The sequence below is a fragment of the Podarcis muralis genome, chromosome 4 (assembly GCF_964188315.1).
Source record: "Podarcis muralis chromosome 4, rPodMur119.hap1.1, whole genome shotgun sequence".
Taxonomy (NCBI): Eukaryota; Metazoa; Chordata; class Lepidosauria; order Squamata; family Lacertidae; genus Podarcis; species Podarcis muralis.
The window spans coordinates 27,601,540-27,628,084 of NC_135658.1; the positions used below are offsets into that span (position 1 = coordinate 27,601,540).

Genomic DNA, 26,545 nt, shown 5'->3' on the forward strand with positions numbered 1-26,545 from the left:
GACCTGTTTTCCTTCTGCCAGACTTGAGCAGAGTCAGCAGGCAGTATTTGTAGTGTTTCTCAATCTTGGGTCTCCAGCTGTTGTTGGACTACAACTCCTATCATCCCTAGCTAGCAGGTCAAGGATGATGGGAGTTATAGTCCAACAACAGCTGGAGACCCAAGTTCAAGAAACACTGTGAGGTATTAATTTACACCAGCTTAATTAGAAACAGCATGAATTCCCCCGGCTTCCTATACTTAGGACTGCTCTGCCTGGGTGCTATGTGTTTATCATGTATTCTTCCTGTAAGCATTGAGCTGTATAATTAATGTGTATGCTTTCTTAAATGCGTATGAAAAATACTATTTTGAAAGCATGATTTAGAAATATGAAAACTCTCATAAAGGAAAGAACATGGCGTTTTGAACATTTGTACAGATTACCGTTGTGTTCCTTACCCGCCCAGGAAGAACCTCTAAACAATGTAAGAGCTCTGTACAAAATATTTCCACCGATTGCTGTAATTGCAGCTGAAAGGTGTAATTGTTTTGTTTTGTTTTGTTTTGTTTGGTAATATGAGGAGTTGGAAACATGATAAATTGTTATATATGCAAATGATGCATAAGATGAGAGCATACCCAGAATGCATGGTTAATAAAGATTGATCCTGAGAAGGAATAATGATTTTAGGTCTCCTGTTTGGGGATTGATGGGGTTTTATTTGGACTCAGCATTTTATTGTTAGGTTTAAATACAGTGTGAGCTACCTTAAGCTGCAAAAGAGGTGGGGTAAAGATATTTAAAATAAATTACGAATAGATACAATCCCCTCAAAGCACAGGGCCTCCAAAGTGCTATATATTTCAATGAAAGAGAGAGTGCTTAAAGGCAACAGATGCTGGATAGCTCAGTCAGTAGATAATAAGACTCTTAATCCCAGGGTTGTGGGTTCAAGCCCCATGCTAGGGGAAAGATTCCTGCATTGCAGGGGGCTGGACTAGATGACCCTTATGGTCCGTTCCAATTCTACGATTCTTTGAACCTGGTGATCATCACTGAATATTGCAAGAGCGAATTCTATAGTTCAACTATGTGTTGCTTCGTGAAAAAGAACTTCCTTTCATTGCTTCAATAATTTCCAACATTGAGCTGCATTGGATGTCAGGATGCTGTCAGTGGCTCCCACCTGGTTGCCCAGGAAAGAATAAAGACAAGGAAATGTTTCTTACTGTCCTTTTTTATTTCAATCTTTACAGAGAGAGGTTATAGAACCCAGCCTCCTGGATAATGGCGTTTTCCTGAATGAATCGCCACACCCCCATCTCTCCCACTTCCTCATTTGTCATTCTCATAATCTCCTCTATGGGTGCTGCTATGTGCCCTCTGTCTTTGAGCTCTTTGCTCTCCTACTTTTAAGGCTTGCCGGGTTCTGGGAGATGGAGGGTCTGGAATACTTTCTAATGACATTGTGTCAGCCGGTGTTGTTCTGGCTCTCCCATGATTTCCCAACTTTCCCCCTCATTTGCCTCTGAGCTGTGACCTCGCTCATACCCTTGTTGTAAATCTATACTGTCTTCCTCTTCCTCTTCCCTAGAAGGGTCAGGTTGGGGAGGCGGTCTCCACCATTCCTCCTCTGCCCAGTCCCTGATATCGGATAGCCTTGGATTGAAAAACTTCCCTTTGTCCATCCCATGTGTAATCTAGTTGCACAGAGTTGCATAACTTAGTGGAAGCAGACGTCTACTCATGCAATGGATTTCTGCTCCCCCTCTCGTCAGGCAGCTCCCAACATGAAATCTTCTCCAGAGGATTCTCCAGCCCTCCAAAGCAAATTTTGGGGGTGCAGGAGGATTGTAGGCGGAGGGAAATAAATCAGTTCCTGGAGAACAGGCACCATTGAATTTCACCCTATATTTTTAAGCAGTCCCTTGACACATATAAGTGACTAACACTGAAGAAATGGCTGCACATACACAGGGTCAGTGCAAAATGTAGTGCAAGACACATTCTGGACAGAGTAGCCTCTGTCGTGCAAAGGCAATATGTTTCCAATGAGCTCTTAACTCCAGCTAAATTTGTTCTTGCTATTTTGAAAGCTAAGCTTGCATGGCAGATTCTGGTTAATAAAGAGAATGCAGTGCAGGAGATAGACTTTATATTACCTCAAGTTCAGGCTCTATAATTTTCCCAAGGGTTAAGATAAAAGACTTCTCCATTACTTGTCCTGGGAATACAACTCCACAAAGTAAGGTGGGAAGGAAAGAAGATGAAAGCTCAAACACGATTAGATATACATGTACTACAGAGGAAGTAATTAAAACCCTGGATAGAAGAATTTACAAGATTTCAGGAACACATAAAATTCCCTCCACCGCTAGTAACATCCGGCGTATGCGTTTCTTCCTTTATAGCAATGTGTTCTTAGTTATTTGCCTTAGAAAAATATTCATATCCAACCTCCTTTGCCTACATTATGGTAATGAAAGCCCTGTTCCTTAAAAAAAATGTTATCAGTGGCATAAGCTCACACTTGGGTTGCTAGATCTGAGCACAAAATTATCACATTTTGCTCCATTGTTATTGGGTTGTATTCAGTGCCCAGTGCTTGTGATCACATAATGAGAATTCCCTGCCCCTTCTTGACCACAGCAGCTTCTTCTGAGTTTGGGGAAAACTTCTGGAAAGACTTGACATGCAGTGGAATGGAGGAACTGGGAGAAATCAATCAGATACAGCTTGTGTTAATCTGGTGATTCAATCAATGTTAGTGCATACTGTGCTCAAAGTCAGTCAATGCGCCAACATTCACTCAAGTCCAATCAAGGTTCAGTTTTGCTCAGTTGCAACCCAGTAGAGTAGGGAGTGAAGCTCGCATGAAAGGAAAAAAACCACAGACGACTAAACGTAACTGAAACAAATCACTTGGTTTATTGATATACAGAGCATGATATGAAACAGAATTATCAATGATATAGAAGTTAAATGGCTATGTTGGGAAACACTTAACTGTGTTTCCCCCCCTATTGTAGAGTTTTCTCTGCATTCCACTGGGTTGCTACTGAGCAAAAGCGAAAGTTGTTTGGAATCCAATGACTGTTGATGCATTTGCTGTTTTTTTGACATGGTTTGCACTAATGTTGATTTGATCATTGCCCCTTCTTCCTTCCTAGCAGGAAGAAGGGAAGAGAAAGAAGAAAAGAAAAAGAGGGTGTTTGTGTTGGCTTGGGGTATTTTTATAACATGCATTGAGATTTGGTGCCTGTAAAAGTTCTCAATGTATACTCCTCAAAAATCCACAATGCATGAGAGGCTCTTTTTCAGTTCAGTTCCTGCTTGCATGGGCTCAGCATCTCTTACAACAAACATGCCCTTTCAGACATATCCACATTTTTCTGGATACTAGGACTGAACGCTGTCTCTCCTTTCCTTTCTGAACAAAGGAGAGGTACAAGTAATTTCTCTCCATGAATGAGTGAGTGCAATGCTGGGTGATGTAGGCACTTTTTCCCATTGATGGGAGGGCTGAGTTGGGGGTGGGGGCAGGGGACATGCCCATACCTTTTCGTGATCTTCCCCCCCCCTTTAGATGTGGCAGCCATTTTGTGTCATGCCACACCCTTCGTCGTAGCCATTTTGTGAATAGTGTCCATAGCACTTCCTCAAAATTCCAAATGTGTTTAGTGACCCCAAAATGTTGCTGGCTCCTGATGTATGGAGTCCAAATTCTATGCTAAATCTCAGAATACATAATTATTTTATACTGTCATATTGTGGGTATGTCCTATGTCACTGTGTGTCCAAGAAAGAAGATTCCACCTAAACATTAGGAAGAACTTCCTGACAGTAAGAGCTGTTCGACAGTGGAATTTGCTGCCAAGGAGTGTGGTGGAGTCTCCGTCTTTGGAGGTCTTTAAGCAGAGGCTTGACAACCATATGTCAGGAGTGCTCTGATGGTGTTTCCTGCTTGGCAGGGGGTTGGACTCGATGGCCCTTGTGGTCTCTTCCAACTCTATGATTCTATGATTCTAAGAGGATTCCATCCCCTTTTGCAAAATCTGTCTTTTGGCAGCTAGGGCTACTCACATGATCCATTTTTGTCCCACAGGGAGGAAAGGCTCACAATATTAAGTCATTTTCAGCTCAAAGCCAGGATCCTTGAACTGTATTTACCTGTGTTGAGTCAGCCTTTTCAAACTGCATCAGTTAGAGTCTCTGCAACATCATCACGAGCAGCACCGGAAATGAAAGACTTATGTCAATGAACGTTGTGGATATTGACTGGGAGACAAGCCCTGAGTCAACTAGATAGCAGTTTTCCAGCACAGTTGTTGTGGCATTCCTTATCTAGAGTATACATGTTTGTACAGTCAATAATAGACACCACATTATCATAATTCCCTAAATACATTGTATACAGCGGTTACTTCACTGCTTTTGAAAAATCAGATAAAGCTATACTACGCAACTGCAAGATAGCTTTTGGCGTCTAGTTTTCAGCAATGTTTTAGTGTTTGTGAGTAGCATACAATAGGTAAGGTACTAAGAAGATACAAGAAGAAGAAGCCTAAAGAAAGTTTTACAATGCTTCTTTTGTTCATGGACCAGTTAATATGCTGTAAATTGGCTACCTTGTTAACCTGTCACCACTAGGTTTCCTTCATGTGGTGGGACAACCAGAGATGATCTCTGAGGCCTGATAGGCATAAAGATAGGGAACAGCAGGACTGGTGAAAGAAAGCTGCATGGATCACATGACCTAAGCTGCTCTCAGGAGGACACTGCCCCATCACCAGTATTGAAGTAAGAGTCAGCTGGCAGTCTGAGCAGCTTCTGCACATGGAATGGCGGTGCTACCTTGACCTTTGACTCAAACAGCAAAAATGTCCTAATGACGAGGTGATCCCTCAGGTACCATAGTCATCTGGAGTTTGGGAGTACATTGCCAGCAGTATGCTGATGACACACAGCTCTACTTCTCCTTTACATCTGCAGGTGAGGCAGTGGATGTGTTGGACCATTGCCTTTCCTTGGTAATGGACTGGATGAGAGCCAACAAACTTAAGCTCAATTCAGATAAGACTGAGGCACTGCCAGTGGGTAGTTCCCAAGTCCAGATGGATGGGAGGTAGCCTGCTCTTGAAGGGGTTACACTCCCTCTGGAGGAGTGGGCACACAGCTTGAGGGTCCTTCTGGATCCTTTGCTGTCTCTTGAGGTTCAGGTGGCCTTAGTGGTGCAGAGTGCCTTCTATCAGCTGCACCCCAGTGGCTCAGCTGTGCCCCTATCTGGACAGGGTCCAGGATCCAAAGTTCCATAATCAATCATCAGTATTGAGCTTCAGCAGGCATCAAGCAATCTAAATAGTGGCCTATTTTGCTAGAACAGCAAAAAATAATTATTATTTTCTTGATTTGTCCCTGACTCAACCATAGCTGGTGAAAATTATTAAGGGCTGGCATGGTATGTTCATATCTCACAGCCCCAATTAACCATTTTACTACTCTCTTCTGGACTAAATGATGTTTCTGGACCATTTTCAAGAGCAGCCTAACAGATAATGTACTGCTGCAATTCAGATGGAAGGTTACTTGTGTGTGTGCTCAGCGAAAGCAAGACTATCCCCATCCAGGTACGGTTGTGGCTGCTGTGTCCACCTCAGTCTCGGAGGCCGGCTGCACCTCTAGTGACAAAAATATACCTTGACATGTAATAAATTATTAGTTTAACACTGCAAACTTGCACTGAGTCTTACTATTATTTGAAGAGGCATTAAAAAGTGTTTTTTTCTGAAGAAAAGAGTTGATTTAGTATGCTACCCTTCACACTTCTGATTAGAGATCCATTTTCATTTTAAACACTCCTTTGCCAGCAACTGTTACTGCAGAAATACTCTATGAGATAAGTGAAGAAGAATTAAGCAACAATTGGGATTCATCATTGTTTGCTTTGAGTCAGATCATCTGGCCCTGTTGCCTAATCCTTTTCCTTTAGTCTTTCCCTAAATGTGCTTGAATTGATGTTGGCACCTCAGAATCAGCGTACATGAGAAAAGTCATTGAAAGTAATGAAAGGAAATAGCTTGTCTGAGTAGAACACACTTCCCTCCATCAATTCTTATTGTATTGCCTTGTGCATTTCTGCTATTGCATCTGCCTTGCTTACCTCACCTGGCTTCATTTAAACTGGAGGGCCAGAATTGAATCGGGGACCTCCTGCATGCCAGACTTGTGGTTTAGCACTGAGCTATGCCCCATCACTATAAAGATATGCCCTATCACTATAAAGATCATATAAAGATTGTATGTAGTTGGAAAGTTTTTGAAATATATCTTTATACCACTTGCCATTACAAATAGGTCTCAAAGCAGTTTGCAAAGGCTGGATACTTCTCCTCCTCCTCCTTATTGCTGTATTATTACAGTGGTGCCTCGCAAGACAAAAAGAATCCGTTCCGCGATTCTCTTTGTCTAGCGGTTTTTTCGTCTTGCGAAGCAACCCCATTAGCGGCTAAGCAGATTAGCATTATTAGCGATTTAGCGGCTTAGCGGCTAAGCTGTTAAAAGGCTATTAATGGCTTAGCGGCTTAGAAAAAGGGGGGGGGGGGGAGCGGAAAAAAAATGGCAAGACTCGCAAGACATTTTCGTCTTGCGAAGCAAGCCCATAGGGAAATTCGTCTTGCGAAGCGCCTCCGAAACGGAAAACCCTTTCGTCTAGCGGGTTTTCCGTCTTGCGAGGCATTCGTCTTGCGGGGCACCACTGTATTCATTTGTACACAGCCTTCCATCTGCAGGTCTCAAGTTGATTTGCAACATAAAAATACAATAAGAAGCCACAAAACATGAGAACAACAAGAACAAAAACCACAGACCAATAACCCTCTCCCCCCATTACCAACTTAAAACACAGCTACCTCATTAATTTTCTCAATTCGGATTGAAGCTGGTTTGGAGGGAAACCAGTCTGAATCCTTTTGGATCCAAAATTATAAACATAGAGTTGCATCTCTATTATGTGATATAGGCTAACTATTTCTTTCTCTCTCTCTTACAGGTTCTATGGACTGTCATTCAGAGGGACCCTAATGGATGTCTTTTGCATTTTTTAAAACCCATCTCTTTTTGTGGGGGATTCTTGGATCAACACTCTGTCCCTATAATGACTGAAACATCCGAAGGATGTGATTGACAAGAGGCTTGTGCAGTCTGCAAAGGATTCCACCCCCATTGATCAGTTTTGTACCTCGACTCCCCCAAAGAGAAGCATGCTCAGTGGCCCACACGGTTAGAGAAGAGTTGCCTCTCACTTGGGCAGTGAGAGAACTGGCATTTTGAAGATGAGTGCCCCGCTGGTTCCCAATAAGTCATGTTACAATTTATTGCAGGACAACAGAAACGAGATGAAGAATAACAACGAACGTATGGTGACTGTTGGAGACACGAATGCCAACCAAATCACACCAGAGGTTAGAACCTCTGGAGGGGAATTAAGGACAAATGATCTGTCAAGAGAAACTAGATGCCGGAATACAGGTGAGACAGAAAACAACACACGGTTAGATTCAGAGAGGAACAGACTTCAGGGCCCTACTACTGGCCTATCAGAGTTTAGGCTGCATTCCACCAGCAGCAGGGAATTGCATAAGGATTACAGGACTGATGGGGTGAAGGACTCTTCAAAACTACTCCCTATTAGCCGGGGACATAGTTTGTCCAATCTGAGGATTAATACAAATGAGACCTTTTCAGTGGTTCTTTCAAAAAGCGATGCTGATCTCATTCAGCACGTTTCAAAGGAGAGAGCACCTAGAAGGATTGAGCCAGAAGGGATAAAGCGCCTTTCCTTGGGGAGATCAAGGAAACTGATGGCTAAAACGGAAGCTTTTGGGAAAGAATTTGTAGGTCGTGTATCAGGCAAGCGGTTGCTTTCCGCATCCTTGGATTCCATTGACACCTCGCACCATTTGATTGGGGACACTGAGAGATCTCATAAAGCATCCACAGACCACTTTTTAGGCGTGGTGTTTCGTCCAACTGATAGCGCCTCCGAGGGAAACATTGTCCGTTATTCTAAGCCACCATCTACCTCAGAAATGAAGAAAACAAATGTTGCAGCAACACAACCAGGTGCGGACAACCTTGCAAATTTCAACAAACAAAGCACACCACACCCTGCTCACATAGATCTACATTTAACTGTAAAATCCAGTGAAATTTGGAGCAGATCAGAAGCACAAGTAGATCACCAGGGTGATAAGAGAGGAAAGGCGGAGTTGAAAAGCCCTCTGTATTCTCAGTCTAAGAGTATGTGTCAGCAAAAATTTGACAGGAATACGCCGGTTGAATTTCTCGGATATCAGATGGAGGAAAATAACGTTGCAGGGCAGAATAAAAAGGATTCTGGGTCTGAAGTATACAAGGAGAAATCACATAAGTTGCAGGAAGCTTGTCGCAAAGGAGAGAATCCATATTTAAATGAGGACTTTGACTCTGCCAGTGACAGGCTGGTAAGTAATAGTAATAACTCCCCAGGTTTAAGAAAGGGAGGTAGTCTTAGTGACAGCAGGTCGATGAATCAACTGAGTGAGTGTATAGCTGAAAAAGAAGAGGATTCTGCATTGCCTTTTGCTGGTGATAGCAAACACAGTGGCAAGCTGACACCTACAAGAAATAAAAACCTACATGATACTGATGCAAGTTGCATTCAAGCAGCTGGTGGGCATATGCCTTTTATGCATAACACAAATCTGCCAGACTGCAAACTTCTAAACAGTAATGAAAGCAAACTAGTCAAAGGGAATAGTGATGTTGCGATGCTCACCTCTGATCAACCAAATGTGTTTAGTGCAGAGAATGCGTCAGATGATCACTCTAACACCCAGGGCTGTGGTTTAGATGCTACAAGTGTTTCAGTTCTGAGCAAGAAGATGGTCATTCTAAAGAGAAATCTTTCAAGCAACACTCTGGAGAGCTGTAAAATATCAGGAAGAACGGATACCTTTTTATGTGCCCCGACGCCTTTGCGCCCTGTGGCGGCTGTGAATGTCAGTAATCACACCACAGCATCAAGCAGTGGCTTGAAGGATCTCTATACACTTCATGTTGACAAGCTGCCATCCTCTGCGGTCCTACCTCCCATTGACAACACACAGTTGCTAAGCCTATCCCCTAAAGTGCCTAACAAGACTCCCTGTAACAGTGGCATCCCCAAACCCATCCTCATCCATGCTAAGGGCTCCCATCTGGCTAAGGACGATGGGGAGAGCAACGGCATAGAGAAGCCGGAAGACAAGCCTGAGATAAAACCAGACATCCCCAAGCCCAAACATGTGAGGCCTAAGATCATCACTTACATCAGAAGAAATCCCCAGGCAATAAGCCACCTTGACCATGCATTTGCCCCAGCTGGATTACCCTATGTGGCGCCTCCTTGCAGCATGCCAATGGCCACAGAGCAGAAGGCTTCGAGCGATGGAGATATTAAAGCAGGCACCGTTCTCTATGACAAGTTTAAACCTGACTTGCAGAAGCCTCGGATTTACAGTTCTGGACTCGTGGTGTCTGGCATTAAATCCCCAAGCCATCATTTTGGTCAAATGGGTGAAAAATTTATCCAGGAGGTAAGGCACACAGGATGGTTTTTGTATATAGCACCTGGCTGTTGCAATGTAGAAGGAAGTGCATAAACACATGGGGGTCATCTGTCAGGAGCTGGAGTAAGATGTAGGTTAGTGATGAACAACATGGTATCAGTAAAGTTACAGATGGGTAGCCGTGTTGGTCTGCCATAGTCAAAACAAAACAAAAATTCCTTCCAGTAGCACCTTAAAGACCAACTAAGTTAGTTCTTGGTATGAGCTTTCGTGTGCATGCACACTTCTTCAGATACACTGAAACAGAAGTTGCCAGATCCTTCTATATAGTGAGAAGGTGGGGAATCACCCATTCCCACCACCCTTCTGAGTAATACCCCTCCCCACCTTCTCACTATATAGAAGGATCTGGCAACTTCTGTTTCAGTGTATCTGAAGAAGTGTGCATGCACACGAAAGCTCATACCAAGAACTAACTTAGTTGGTCTTTAAGGTGCCACTGGAAGGAATTTTTTTTGTTATGGTATCAGTAAAGTTAACACTTAATTCAAATTACAGATGGGTAGCCGTGTTGGTCTGCCATAGTCAAAACAAAAAAAATTCCTTGCAGTAGCACCTTAAAGACCAACTAAGTTAGTTCTTGGTATGAGCTTTCGTGTGCATGCACACTTCTTCAGATAGTATCTGAAGAAGTGTGCATGCACACGAAAGCTCATACCAAGAACTAACTTAGTTGGTCTTTAAGGTGCTACTGCAAGGAATTTTTTTTGTTTTGACTTAATTCAAAGAAATCAAAACAGCCCAGGGCCAGTGATCCCAGCAACTCTTCCCAGTAGGCCAGGGGTCAGCAACCTGAGGCCCACGGGGGTTGTTTAACCAGCCCACAAGCCACCCCCGAACCGAGCCGCCTGCTCTTGCGCTGCGCTAAACCGGCGCGGTGCAGGGACTCGCTTCTGCAGAGCCGGAAATGGCATCTGCACATGCACAGATGCCAGAAATTGTGTATGTGCAGACACCACAAATTGTGGGTGGGGTGCGATCCGGCCCATGGAGGGATCTCCGCTGGAGTCAACTAGCCCAGGCAAGGTAAACCTTGCCGACCCCTGCAATAGGCCTTGTCCAAATGAGGTTGGGAAGTTCTGAGAAGTTCTGTACAGACGTTCAGTCCTGTTCAGTACAAGAGGAACCACAGGGTCAGACATTGGGTGTATGATTGCGATAAGCTCTGTACATTTGGCCCCAGTTAGTAACCTAGCAGCTACATTTTGGAAGTCTTTCAGGAACAGCCCCATCTGAAACACATTGCAGTAAGGAGTCATTGCATTGGGCCACAAACATGGCAAGTTTAGAATAAATCTTTTTTAAAAATCTTTTTAAAAATCCTTTCACAAATACGACTTTAAAAGAGCATTTGCTCCACATAAATGTTTCTGCTAAACAATTTTCTGCTAAACAATGTATTCCCTTTTTGCTGTGCCATCTGAAAAAGATAAGAAGCAAGCACACACACCCCCCCCACTTGCATAGATAAACCAAGGTGGTTAAAAAATGCATTAACCAGGTATTTGCAGAATTCTTATTTCCTTTTTAAAAAGCGTTTGTTATTGCTGAATGGACATGTCCTATTAAAGCACAGCGTATATAATGAAGTCTCCAATTAACATGAGAAGTAGCTGGGACGCATTGTAGCTCTCCAGTCACTGTGCTATTTATTTATTTTAATGGGAAGAGGTTTTACCAAAGTGAAATAGGCTAGTTTCATTAATGACTTCTGGAGAAAAAGCATACCTTTCTAAAAATGTAAGGAAGTAACATGCTGAAATACATTGCGATGGTTAAAAACAGCATTTCAGATAGTTTATAGAAGTGCTAACTTTATTTACATATAATTAACTTTCAGAAGGCAGAAATTAATTGGTGAACTGTGCGAGCAGGAAGTAAAGATTATGCAGATGTAAAGCCTAGATCCTGTGTTCCATATGCTGTCCTACATATTTTACACCAAGATTACAGGGATGAAAAAAAACCACCAAACGATTTTCATTCATAGAAGCATGATACTACTCTTGGAGCACTGTAGCCACAAGGATCAAAGGATTTATAGCTGTCATTAAATTGCATTGTGTAAATGTATATAAATAATTGAAAATGCAGTGACATGACACAAGAATGTGTTGTAAATTAGCAGCAAAGTTAATCAAGCAGCCTAGGTAGTTTTGCATATTCAGCTTTTGGCAATTTTTATGATTAATTTCTAAAATAAATCTGGCTCTGCCTTCCAAGCTGTTTTGTTTTGTTTTTAAAAAAATCAAAATCTTAAAAGCAAAGTGCAAAATAACGGCCGGATGCTAGTTTGTAGCTTAAATCACCAACCAGATTCCCCTTCAACGATGCTTTAAATTGTGTGTTGGCAAACTGAACAACCGTTCAGGAACCTTTCTTAATCCTGAATATCCCTCAGCACTGCTGTTTTTATGCAATTCCTGATCACAGGTGCATTTGTCTTTTTTGCTTGTTTGCTTTCTTAAAATTGCTGCCACGCCCTTTTCGCACATGTTCAAAAGCAACCTTGCAAAAACCTGCTGGGGTGCTTGTCTTCCAGGAGCTGCCTGCAGGACACTTCCAGGTGTAACCATTCGCCAGGATTATAGGAAAGTCAGAGCTGGGTTGACAAGGTGAACCAGCATGTTTGCTGTCATCTCTCTCTCTCTCTCTCTCTCTCTCTCTCTCTCTCTCTCCTTCCATATGGCAGCCACATGCCAGCATCTACTGAAATAGAGTAGAAATATCAGAGATTGGTGCAGTTTATATTTCCCTGGGCAAGTTCCAAAGCTATGCAGGATTCCACCCTGCAGTGGCGGCCTTTGTTAATTTAACTGACAAATTCAAGTTGCCCAATGAAAGCTGATTTGGAGTTCTTGCACAACAAACCAAATCCCCCCAAATGTGGACCTCCTGCAATAAGAAAAATGATGGGAGAAATGCAGCAAAAAGTACTTTAAAGCAACCTTGTCGAGCATCTCTGCAAACAAATCTAAGTGAATGCTCCTTAAATAGCCAGTATTGCCTAATCGCCTTGCTAAGAAATCAGGATTGATGCTTAAGAGCAGGTCACCCAGAAGTGAACTTAGTGAGCAATTTCCCTTTGGGGGAAATAGAGCAACTGCTGAGCAGGCAGAGTTGTTTTCTGCAGGGGTGGGGGACATTTTTCATCCTGAGGACCACTTTCCCTTCTGGGCAATCTTCTGGGGGCCACATGCCACTGGTGGGTGGGGCCAGAGGCAAAAGTGAGTATAGTGATGAATGCGAATGTTACTATTATTTATTAATTTGCGAATTGCCTTCCACAGGCAATTTGCAGACTTAGTCTTAAAAACAGCTAAAATAAGGTTTAAAAATAACCAAACTCTACAGGAAGAACTGAGTATAGGTTTTAAAAAGAAACAAAATAAGCACCTACGGCAGAGGCCTTTTCATCTACCTGCAAGAGCTTGTCAAAAGAAAAATGCTTCCAGTTGCTTCCAGAAAGACCAGCGAGTTCAGTGACACATTTCAGTCAGACAAAAACACTTGAGCGTATAAAACAATGCTGGTGCGACCTGGGGAAAGAGGGGGGGGGGCATCCTGGGGAAAACCCCAGGGGCCCAAGATTCCCTACCTCTAGATTATGGAGGGAGCAGTATTTACACACAAGGGGATCAGTTTAATATTTGATGCCACTACTAAAATCATGTTGATAAATACATTGGATACTTACTATTAATCACTTTAAAAAGATCAGTTGATGTCAGTGGGAGGGATTTTGACTGCAATTCTATACTGTCATACCTTGGGTTACAGCTGCTTCAGGTTGCGTTTTTTCGGGTTGTGGACCGCTGAAACCCGGAAGTAGCGGAACAGGTTACTTCCGCGTTTCGGTGGCCGTGCATGCGCTGAAGTGCTAAATCGCGTTTTGCGCATGTGCAGAAGTGCTGAATCGCAACCCGCGCGTGCACAGACGCAGGTTGCGAACGTGCATCCCGCACGGATGACATTCGCAACTCGAGCATCCACTGTACGTACTTACCTGGATGCAAGTCCCATTGAACTCAATGGAGTTTACTTATGAGCAGATATATATAAAATTGCAGCGTTAGGCTGCATGTTTAATTATCCCACTGAAACCAATGAAGTATAAATGTGCCACACTTTGGCCAGATTGTGCGCAGTGCTCCCCCCCCCCTTCTTTTTAAGAAAAAGAGGTCCCGGTGCTCACCATGAAGTTGTTACAGTAAGTGCCACACTTTTAACACGGGGGAGGGGGAGATGCCAGTACTGTGTATCCTTGAGTACCCCCAGAAAAAAGCACAACTTGTGCCCATTACTTGGAGGTAGGCATAATTGAAAGCAATGTTTTATTTAGAAATAAAATTTAGACTGCAGCACAATTTCTAAACGGTAAACAGCAAATCACAATACAATCGCCCATATAAAACTTGTAACACTAAAACCAGAATAAAACTCTGCAAAAATTATAAAGTCCAGTATTAAGAGCTGGCAAAAGCTTCAGCAAACAAGATATGTCTTCAGAATATATCTAAAACACATAACAGATGACACTTCCTGCACAGCACAGGGAAGATAGTTCCAAGTATAAGCACAGCAATGGAAAATGCTCATTTCCAATGAATTTGTGATAGGATTACATATGTGAATCATGGCCTGCATATAAAGCATTGCAGGGCCAGTATCTTGTTGTGGAAATTTCATTTTTTTATTGCTTGGTTGGGGCAGGGGCAGGCACAGGGAGGGATCCATTAATCACTCACACAACCACCATCACCACCACAAATTCATTCACGGTAACATACATAAATTTAGGAAGATTAATTCTTTTGTCTACATTGATACATTTATATTTAAATTGTTACTAGATACCACCTTTTAATTCATTTCTCATTAATCAGAGCATCTGAGTGTCCAATACATTAGTGTCCAGTTACTTTCCCTGCTAAATGTTTTCCAATTCCTCTCTGTAAAACAAAAGACAATGAGCACGTATAAAAGCAGACTTCACTAGCTTACTGTCTAATAAAGAACAAAGGTGATTAAATGCCCTGCTGAGTGGTGGAATCCTGTGCATACAGAACTGCTCAGAAATACAGTGGTACCTTGGGTTAAGAACTTAATTCGTTCTGGAGGTCTGTTCTTAACCTGAAACTGTTCTTAACCTGAGGTACCACTTTAGCTAATGGGGCCTCCCGCTGCGCCGCTGGAGCACGATTTCTGTTCTCATCCTGAAGCAAAGTTCTTAACCTGAGGTACTATTTCTGGGTTAGCGGAGTCTGTAACCTGAAGCGTCTGTAACCTGAAGCACCTGTCACCTGAGGTACCACTGTAAGCCTGTGGCACTTCGTCCCACGCAAATGTGTGTAGGATTGCAGCAATTCCCTTTGCATCAGGACTTTTTTCTAGCTGGAACTCACCAGAACTCAGTTTCAGCACCTCTCAGGTGGGCGCCATTGCCATTCTAAGAGAACGAGGGAGGTGTTAATGGTGAGAAAAATAGCACTGCTTTGCCTGTTTGTTCACAAGGAAGCCCCACTCAGTGGGACTTACTTTCAGTCCTAAGTGTTACAGGAGTGCAGATTTAGCCAGAAATTCTATATCCAGTTGAACTTAATGAGACTTGGTTGTTGTTATTAATATGCCCTCCAGCATTCCTCAGATGAAAACAGGGACATTTCTCACTCCTGCACCAACTGACCCCCCATCTTTGACCCCCCTCCTGCACAGCATTTCCTATTAGAAGAAAAGCAATGGGACACAGCACACACACCCTCCACCATCCCGAGAAAGCCCCTTAATCCTGACTTTATTTTACTCTTTCGTAAATTTGCAAAAAGAAAAACGCACAGCAATAAATACATTTTAGAAAGGGACAGGATTAGACGTGGATGCACACAAAAAATCAAGACTTCTTGCATCCCTCTTCGCTCCCCCTTTCATCCCACCCAGGGCGGTCTTGCTATCTCCCTACCCCTCAGAGCTGGTACACCACACAAGGCTGAGCCTTGGTGGCAGCAGCCATTCCTCCTCCTTGCCTAGTCTCCAGCACCTACTACAAGCTCCCCACAGGAGGAGGCCAGCAGTGGCAGCCATGGAGAGGCAATGGGTTACACCCTCACTGCTGCTGTCCCTTGTCTTCACTTGGCAGTGCTGGCAGGCAGAATAGGGACATTCTGGGATCAAATCAGAAACTGGGACAGCTTTCGGGTTTCCGTGACTGCCCCTGGAAAATCGGGACACTTAGAGAGTACCTCAGAAGTCAAACGGAATCCGTTCCGGAAGTCCATTCGACTTCCAAAACATTTGGAAACCAAGGCGCCGCTTCTGATTGGCTACAGGAAGTTCCTGCAGCCAATCGGAAGCCTTGGAAGTTGCATCGGACGTTCGGGTTCCAAAAAACGTTTGCAAACCGGAACACTCACTTTCCGGGTTTGCAGTGTTCAGGAGCCAAAGCGTTCGTCTCGCAAGGTGTTTGACTTCCAAGGTACGACAGTACTGCATATATTAATCACCTTTTACATGTGTCTCAAGGTGTTTTGCAGACATACCATAAAAAGCTGAAATAGGGGTTGTTTTTTAAGTACAAAAACAAAAGACAATAGGATTGCACTGTAGGTAACCTTTCTATGTATTCAGCCTTACCAAATAATTTTCAAGCAATCATAATGGAACGCCACCATTTGATGTTCTGTTGTGAAAGATAGTCTATCACTTTTTATTCAGAGATTGCTGCATTTTCCACCTCTACATACCAAACCAATGATCATGCTGGAAAGCAGCGATCTCAGTTCTTATAAGCAGCTATGGAAACGCCATATATTTTGTTTCTCGATATACCTTTCTTGCCATAACTTTTTTTGTATTTATATTTGTGCAGGTTGGGGAAAGGCCTGTGAAAGGAGAATTTTGTCCCCCACCATACACTCACTATGAGGTGCCTCCAAGCTTTTATCGCTCTGCAATGATACTTAAGCCTCAGTTGGGACTGGGAGCAGTTTCCAGATTACCGTCTGCAAAAAGCAGGATTTTGATTACAAGCCAGAGGTCTTCAGCAAGCTGCATCCATCCGCAAGGGCCAATAGCCAGTTCTCCTCCGCTTTTTCATCCAGATAATTCAGGTAACCATCTTCACTGTCTGTCTTTTAATTACAGTGGTCAATTTATTTTCTTTTAAAAAAAGGGGGGTGTGGGGGTGGGGAGATATCAAAATGAACAGAGCTGGGGCCTGTTCCTAGCATGGTCTAATCATAGCGATTAAGTCTAATAACAGTGATTAAGGTTATCTGCTCAATTTGCGTATAAAACCTCTATCTTGCACATTAATTAATGGATCCACTTCCAGTGTGGGAAGTGTATCCATACAGTCAAATGGTTACTGCAGAGAAGTGCCCTCACTAAAGGGCAAAATTTGTCGGGAATACACAGTGATCTTACTAATTAATTTTTATAAAATATGTGCCAAAATGAACAATATTTGTAAACAGGTTGTGAAGTTATCCAGTGGCCATGGGTACCTGAGTCTCCACTCAAAACTAAGTTAATTGTGGAATTACTTTGACTCATGCCATCATTTTTGTTCTTAACACAAAATTCAACTTTGTGGGGTTTTTTTAAAGTAAACATGAAAACTATGCCAAAGAATCCTGGGAACTGTAGTTTGTTAACAGTGATGAGAATTATTAGGAGACGCATGGCGGAGCTACACTTCCCAGCGCTCTTAACAAACCTTGATCTTTGTGGAGGAAAAGTGGGATATAAATCTAATTAACGAACATTGTATTTGATTCTTGGCATGGACCAGTCTCTCCTAACAGATAAATCCTAGGCATGTTTACTCAGAAACCCCACTGGAGGAACTCAGGTGTGTATACATAGCCTTGCAACTTAAATCAATCATTTGCTCCCCTCCATCTTCAGACTGAAACATCATACATGAGAATACAATCAACAAAAGGGCATTTGCTCAAGTTATTTGTAGCTAGCCAGCACTTAACACATTCAGCCAGAGCAAAGCAAACCTAAAAGAATGACAACCTTATTAAATAAAGTGACCTGTTTCCCAGAGAGTATAAACAACAATAGCTAAGTGGTAAAGCACTGCTTTGCATACAGAAAGCCCGGCCCCTTATTCATTCCATGGCATCTCTTGGTATGACTGGGAGAGAAAACTTTCAGAAATCCTGCCAAGCAACAGCCGGTCAGTGTAGACAACTCTGAGATGGCAGGAGCAATGGTCTGGTTCAGTATAAGGCAGCTTCCTAGCTTCTTCTGCCACAGCACTGCAGTCTGGTACAGGGCTTGGACACCATCTGTACTGTACATCTTTGGGGTCAACTTTAACTATGAAAGTAGCATAAAAGTGCTTTCAATGTATAGTGTGGGTGTGATCTGAGACAGAGGACAAATTCCAGAGATTCCTGGGAAAATAAAATGTCTTTGACCAGTGTCTGGATTATTGTTTAGTCATTTAGTCGTGTCCAACCCCATGGACCAGAGCACACCAGGCACTCCTGTCTTCCACTGCCTCCCACAGTTTGGTCAAACTCATGTTAGTAGCTTCAAGAACACTGTCCAACCATCTCGTCTGTCGTCCCCTTCTCCTTGTGCTCTCAATCTTTCCCAACATCAGGGTCTTTTCCAGGGAGTCTTCTCTTCTCATGAGGTGGCCAAAGTATTGGAGCCTCAGCTTCAGGATCTGTCCCTCAAGTGAGCACTCAGGGCTGATTTCCTTAAGAATTGATAGGTTTGATCTTCTTGCAGTTCATGGAATATAATCAATCTGATTTTGATGCTGCCCATCTGGTGATGTCTATGTGTAGAGTCGTCTCTTGTGTTGGAAAAGAGTGTTTGTGATGACCAGCTTGTTCTCTTGACAGAACTCTATTAGCCTTTGGCCTGCTTTGTTTTGAACTCCAAGGCCAAACTTGCCAGTTGTTCCTTTTATCTCTTGCCTCCCTACTTTAGCATTCCAATCCCATATAATGAGAAGAACATCCTTCTTTGGTGTCATTTCTAGAAGGTGTTGTAAGTCTTCATAGAATTGGTCAATTTTAGTTACTTCAGCACCGCCAGTTGGTGCATAAACTTGGATTACTGTGATGTTAAAAGGTCTGCCTTGGATTCGTATCAAGATCATTCTATCATTTTGGAGATTGCATCCCAGTACAGCTTTTGCCATTCTTTTGTTGACTATGAGGGCCACTCCATTTCTTTTATGGGATTCTTGCCCACAGTAGTAGATATGATGGTCATCCAAACTGAATTTGCCCATTCCCATCCATTTTAGCTCACTGATGCCCAGGATGTCAATATTTATTCTTGCCATCTCATTTTTGACCACATCCAGCTTACCAAGGTTCATGGTTCTTACATTCCAGGTTCCTATGCAAATGCAATATTTTTCTTTACAGCATTGGACTTTGCTTTCGCTTCCAGGCATATCCACAACTGAGCGACCTTTTGGCTTTGGCCCAGCCACTTCATCAGCTCTGAATCTACTTGTACTTGTCCTCTGCTCTTCCTCAGTAGCATGTAGTAGTAACTCCTTCATGGATCACTGCCTTGCCGTGGCGAAGGGGCTTGAATAACTCAGAGAAGATATGAGCTATGCCGTGCAGGGCCACCCAAGATGAACAGGTCATAGTGGAGAGTTTTGACTAAATGTGAACCACCTGGAGCAGGAACTGGCAAGCCACTCCAGTATCCCTGCAAAGAAAATTCCATGGACAAAGACAACAGGCATATAAAAGTTATGACACTGGAAGATGAGCCCCTCAGGTCGGAAGGCGTCCAACATGCTACTGAGGAAGAGCGGAGGACAAGTACTGTCTGGATAGGCTTGCTTAAACAGAAGCAATTTTTGCCAGGTGCCAAAAACAGGGCAGTGCCTAGTATCAATGGGCAGGGAGTTCCAAAGCGGAGGTGCAGAAGGATCAGTCCAGATGGAAGTCAGAAGAAAACAGCTCTATGACTGGAAGCATCTCAGATGAGGTGGAAAAACCTGCTGCATAACACCAGAACCAGACTAAGAATCATAGAATTGTAGAGTTGAAAGGGGCCATGAGGGTCATCCAGTCCAGCCCCCTGCAGTGCAGGAATCTTTCACCCAATTTGGAGCTCAAGCCCACAACACAATATAACCTTAAGCAGAGTGCTTTACCAACAAGACTAGCAGGCAAAGTTACCAATTACGTCCACCTGATCTTGACTTTCAACTCTAAGCCCCAATATCTAGACATTTGCAGTGTATGCTGAGCCACTAACACAATTTTAAAAAGACTTCATCTTGCTGCAATACCTGGGGCAGACCCAATGTGCCGCCAGAAAGTTTTCTCTTCACTTGATGCAGAAAGCTCTTAATTCTTCCACAGCATGGCATACGGCGGCTCTCAAGGAAAGCTAACAGTGTTTGCCCTGAAAGCAGCTGATGCTGATATCCCAGTGCCTCTGTTTTCAGAGAACCACCAAAGCAAGACATTAAAAAGGTTTATTGGTTTCAAGCTGCTGTAGCCTTTGTTGGATGACTGGTTTTTTATAATTTGTTACAGTAGGGGGGAGGGAAAATGGATAATGGCATCTTTGTCAGTGGTCAGCATTTAGATAGATGCCCTGGGTGGCCCCTGCAAGTAGAAATGCTCAGTTGAAGCATCTTTATCTTTAAATGAATGAACCAAGACAAATTTCAGAGGTAGGGAGGTAATTCTCTCTTTATAATACAAATGTACATACCCAAGCACAGTGGTACCTCAGGTTACATACGCTTCAAGTTACATACGCTTCAGGTTACAGACTCCGCTAACCCAGAAATAGTACCTTGGGTTAAGACCTTTGCTTCAGGATGAGAACAGAAATTGTTCTCCAGTGGCGCAGCGGTAGCAGGAGGCCCCATTAGCTAAAGTGGTGCTTCAGGTTAAGAACAGTTTCAGGTTAAGAATGGACCTCTGGAACGAATTAAGTACTTAACCCGAGGTACCACTGTAACATGCTCCACTCCACTTGCCCTGGTCTAGGAAGAGAAATTTTTCCAATAAATATATAGATATGGGTACACCCAACCCCCAACCCCCTCCTTCTGCATTATGATGCTCATCCCATCTCCCTGAATTGATGGAAATAAATAATTTAAATAGATGCCATGGGAGACTGCTGTTCTACCTGCAGTTTCATAGGCAGTATACCTCTGAATACCATTTGCTGGGAAATGCGGTTTTATGCAGAATTCACATTTATCTGAGTTTCACAATATGCTCACCAACCTCCCCCCCCCCCCCCGGATAAAAATGTGTATATTAGGGGAAAGTGGGTATAAAATGTGTATATTAGTGAAAATATAAAACTGCATTTTATTAAAATAAATTGCTCGCAAATATGTGTATTAGGCCAAACGGTATACAAGTTGGACATATAATAGTTTAAATATGCACTAATGTGCACCTTTTAAAAATGCACTCATGTACGGTCCTATCCAGAATCAGTGGACTCCCCAAGTCCCGGACCTGGGAGCCACTCAGCTACAAACTTGATTTATCCATCTCTAGCTGTTACTGCTGAAACTCAGTTCTTTCCCATGGAGCAGCCATCATCATGTCTACTTCAACCCTTCATCATCTCCCTGCATGATTTGCTGTATTTGCTGTGCCATGGTGAACGCATCCTCTACGGCGGTTTTCAGATGTCCTTATAACTCCAGTTACATCTGTCTTTTGTCAGCCAATCTCTACTTGGAAACACTTTAAAGTCCTCTAACAGGGGACAGCGAAAGCATCAAAGAGACTGATTCTTGTAGAGCACAGACAATGTTTAATTCTGAAACTGCCTTCAGGCAGCTACGAAATGGAGCATTTCTTCTTGCTTATTTTGACAGATCAACTGAAATTAATACCGGAGATTAAAATAACATTGTCTGGATCTCTGATCATTGAAGAAAAGTTGCTGGTAGCTGTAGTCAGTCACCCCACTGCTGTTCAGTGAATACTAACAAACTTTGGATAAAACCACCATGTTTGCATAGAAGCACTTGTCCACGGGAGGCAGTGGAGCAAGTCAGCACCAGGAGTCAAGAGCAAACAACAATCAGAAGCCAAGGGTAGGAGTCAGAATTGAAGAACAAGGCTAGGAACCCAAGACACTCCAGAGCTCAAGCAAAGCATCACCGAGACTGGGAACCTACCTATATTCCATCCTGCCCATGTGGAGCCAATGGCCATCCTGGTGGGTGGAGCCAGACCAGAGCACTGAAAGCCTGTGTACATTTCACCACATGGGGCATTGGCCAATAGGTCCTGACACACTGTAATGAAGTGGCAGGAATCAAAAGACGGATTCTATTATCTCGGCTGTGTAGTCAACTGTCCATAAGCTATTCAGTTTAGGCCCTGCCTGAAGGCAAGTTAAAGTATTACACTTTCAACAATTGCTCCACCTTGATGCTGTTCCTGGTGTAACATTTAAAAACACTTTATGGTGTTATAAGGACAGCTCCTTATCCTTGGGTGTGGTGGTGCTTGAGTACGGATGCTCCATGACTTGGGAAACTCTGAAATATTCACCTTCTACAGGGATTGTTATTTGGCACCATGGGGAAAGTCCTTTTTAGTATGCTGCATGAAAAAGGTTGCGATGTTTAAAAGCGGCTATCCTGTATCTAAAGCAAGCTTTCCTGTGCTGAAAGCCTTCCTATTAGAACCTATGATTTTCTGGAAATCCTTCAAAATGGAGATTATACCCCTGTTGAGCAAGTAATTAGGAAATTCTAAATAATAAAGACATCAGACAGAAGGTGGATGTGCTATAACTCTTCTTTAGAAGACAGTATTAAATTTTACCATTACACTTAATTTGCTGCTGAAAAATGTATTTCCCTGCAGGAGGATGGCACCCTGCCATTAAGTTTCTTTCACATTTGCTCTGACAGCCTAGCTGTAATGTCAGTGCCCCCCATTGAATATAATCCTATCTGTGTTACGCTTGGATTTTCTATCAGTAGTCCCAGTTAGTGCTGATTATCATAAATACGGTCGTGTACTGGATTCTCCATCCCATCAGAGCAAGGAAGGCGACTTGAGTGGCCTGACCACGGCCAGCCCCACAGCACAACAAGGACGTTGGCTTCTGAAAACAAAAGGGTTGTCCCAGCCACTGGAGTGATGGCAAAGGAAGCTCTGGCACCAAGGAGAAGGAATATCGCAACTCAGCCACCTAAGGCAATGGAGAAGCAGTAGTCTCATGAGAGGCCAGGAGGCCTACGGGAGCGAACCACACAATATATTAAGGAAGGGGCATTGTCTGAAGTTATTTGCAGCCCGTATTTCTGAATCCATTCAGAGTAAAGCAGGGGAGAGGAAGATCAGGGTGACTTTCTAACCTTCTTCCCTGCACAGCTGAGGCCCCTACAAACCACCCACCTGGGGTATGTGGGATATCTTTAACCGTTAATATCATTTATTTCATTTTTATGTTTAAAACCTACAAAAACCAACCAAAGTTATTGTAGTACCTTATATGTTTCAGCTGGAATAGCTCAGTTGGCAGAGCATGAAACCTTTAATCTCAGGGTCATAGGTTCGAGCCCCACATTGGGTGAAAGATTCTTGCATTGCAGGGCGTTGGACTAGAGGACCCATGTGGTCCATTCCAACTCTACTGAAAAATGCCTGCTCAGCTCTAGTCTAGTGCTTTTAACTCCACTGGTGGTGGTGGTGGTATGTTTAAAAGATGCCAACTTGAAAAAGGCCAAAAGAATGGCCTACTTTAGATCCTAAGACTGTTCGTTTCCAATAAACACAGCCCTGTACTGCAATTTTTGCTTCCTGACGTTTTCATATAACATTTTTAATTTCTACCCCCAGTTGATCTCAAAAAAGGCCCGAATCCAAATGCTATGAAATCAAACCTTCCCAAGCCGTGTCAGTCTGGACTTCGCCCTCCTGGTTATTCCCGCTTGCCGGCCGCTAAACTAGCAGCCTTTGGCTTTGTCAGGAGCTCCAGTGTCTCGTCGATCTCAAGCAACCAGTCGAATGACAGCGTCCAGAGTGATCAAAGCAGGACAGCCAGTCGTAAGTCAGGGAACATTATTCCCACTCTAGATATGAGCAAGGTTCATTGCAGAGGGGGGGGGGGGGCAGGAGAGAAGAGGATGAAAGAGAAAATTTAATTCCCTACTAGGATGTTTCTAATGGTTGCTTTTTTTCCTCAATGCACATTTCTGCTGGTATGGAATCTTCTTTGCCTACCTTTGAATGTTATGAAAATAATGATGGATGAATAATTTCGGATGACAAATTGCTTGGATAGGTTTTACTGCTTCAAAAAAAAAAAAAGGCATCTTGCACAGTTCTGTGTTTTCTTTTTTTACCTGTTTGATGAATTATCCCTCTTACAAGCTGATGTAAGTAAATAAGTGCAAGTAGGGGTCCTGCATCAGCACACAGCAGTTATGAAATACACGCACTTCGGGGGAAGATTATGTGAAGTAAGCAGTCTATTCTTTCTCGTTTGCTCTTGTTCCGTATCTCTCTTCAACGGGGCCAGCCAATCTTGGTTCAGGAAGCTAATGAAACCATGCTAGGGATTTTAAAAAGGATCAGAATTTTGCTGTTCCTCCCCTCCCCCTTAGCTATGGTCTCCTTTTCAGCTGTGGGGAAGGGGAAAAAATCCTTGGCTGAAATGTCACCTCAAATCCTATTTTCTGTTGCTAATGTTAATTTTATTAAGTACGAAATAACCGCACGATGCAGACCGTGCTCCTTATGGGATGTATATGCATGTGCCGTGCGCCAGAAGCACAAGCTGGGATTGGAGGATTTTAATTTTTCCCCCTAATGCCAGTTCCTCTCTTTGAAGACCAGCTTCAGCGTGAACCGTGTCAATTTCAAAGCAACTGTTATCACTCTCAAAGTGGTTCAAATTGAAGGTGCCAGCTTCCATGAAGTGCCAGAGGCTTTTGGATGCTGTAGAGTCCTAAATCTTTCAGTGTTTATGCTAATTTTGAAATAATTACAATAAATAAAACAAAACCAGGCTACAGCCGATCCTAACGACTTCCTTACGCTTGCATAGTAGGTTCGGTAAACCGGAGCAGCAGCAGTGTGGGATATTGAGCTTAGTGGCTGCAACTACAAAGATAATGTTATATATGTAGATGCCTTGATCATGGTGCTCTGTCGCACACTGTAGGATGCATGGGAAAGGTTTAAAGAGACAGGGCAGAAAACGTACATCCACAGCACAGAGCCCGCATAAATGAGATATCTCAAGCCCAGAGTAGAATTGCAAAGAGGGAAGAACACTTGCATCCCCAGTGGCGAAAAATATTTTATTGGAAATAAATTGTTAACCATTCTTTTATTATTATTAAATTTATTAAATTTGTGTGCTGCCCTTCATCCGGAGATCACAAGCAGTTCACAACATAGAAATTCAAAATAAGAACACAAAATGCATAATAAAAACAATAATAATAATAATAATAATAATAATTTATTATTTATACCCCGCCCATCTGGCTGGGTTTCCCCAGCCACTCTGGGCGGCTTCCAACTGAATATTAAAAACAGTACAGCATCAAACATTAAAAACTTCCCTAAAGAGGGCTGCCTTCAGATGACTTCTAAAAGTAAAATAGTTGTTTATTGCTTTGACATCTGCTGGGAGGGCGTTCCACAGGGCAGGAGCCACTACCGAGAAGGCCCTCTGCCTGGTTCCCTGTAACCTTACTTCTCGCAATGAGGGAACCGCCAGAAGGCCCTCGGCGCTGGATCTCAGTGTCCGGGCTGAACGATGGGGGTGGAGACGCTCCTTCAGATATACTGGACCGAGGCCGTTTAGGGCTTTAAAGGTCAGCACCAACACTTTGAATTGTGCTCGGAAACGTACTGGGAGCCAATGCAGATCTCTCAGAACTGGTGTTATGTGGTCCCAGCGGCCACTCCCAGTCACCAGTCTAGCGGCCGCATTCTGGATTAATTGCAGTTTCCGGGTCACCTTCAAAGGTAGCCCCACGTAGAGCGCGTTGCAGTAGTCCAAGCGGGAGATAACTAGAGCATGCACCACTCTGGCAAGACAGTCTGCGGGCAGGTAGGGTCTTAGCCTGCGTACCAGGTGGAGCTGGTAGACAGCTGCCCTGGACACAGAATTAACCTGTGCCTCCATGGACAGCTGTGAGTCCAAAATGACTCCCAGGCTGCGCACCTGGTCCTTCAGGGGCACAGTTACCCCATTCAGGACCAGGGAATCCCCCACACCTGCCCGCCCCCTGTCCCCCAAAAACAGTACTTCTGTCTTGTCAGGATTCAGCCTCAATCTGTTAGCCGCCATCCATCCTCCAACCGCCTCCAGGCACTCACACAGGACCTTCACCGCCTTCACTGGTTCTGATTTAAAGGAGAGGTAGAGCTGGGTGTCATCTGCATACTGATGAACACCCAGCCCAAACCCCCTGATGATCTCTCCCAGCGGCTTCATATAGATATTAAAAAGCATGGGGGAGAGGACGGAACCCTGAGGCACCCCACAAGTGAGAGCCCAGGGGTCTGAACACTCATCCCCCACCACCACTTTCTGGACACGGCCCAGGAGAAAGGAGCGGAACCACCGCATAACAGTGCCCCCAGCTCCCAGCCCCTCTAGACGGTCCAGAAGGATGTTATGGTCGATGGTGTCAAAGGCCGCTGAGAGATCCAGCAGAACTAGGAAACAGCTCTCACCTTTGTCCCTAGCCCGCCGGAGAACAAACAAGAACAAACCAATAGCCTCCCTCTCAAAAACACATTTAGGAGGACATAGAATGTTAATCAACCAAAGGCCTGGTTGAAGAGGAAGGTTTTCGCTTGGTGCCTAAAGCTAAAACGGTTATTTCCTGAAGGAGCGTCTCCACCCCCATCGTTCTACCCGGACACTGAGGTCCAGTGCCATGGGCCTTCCAGTGGTTC

General features: G+C 43.6%; 1 protein-coding gene across 1 annotated transcript in view; it reads left to right on the top strand.

The window, feature by feature from the left end:
- The window catches only part of MTUS2 (microtubule associated scaffold protein 2), a 308,744-nt gene that overhangs the window by 80,749 nt on the left and 201,450 nt on the right, over positions 1-26,545 (top strand). Inside the window, exons 2-4 of the mRNA XM_028726407.2 lie at positions 7,031-9,596; positions 16,495-16,735; positions 23,465-23,671. Coding sequence (XP_028582240.2) covers positions 7,314-9,596; positions 16,495-16,735; positions 23,465-23,671 — 2,731 coding nt within the window. The 5' untranslated portion in view covers positions 7,031-7,313. The remainder of the gene's footprint in view (positions 1-7,030; positions 9,597-16,494; positions 16,736-23,464; positions 23,672-26,545) is intronic.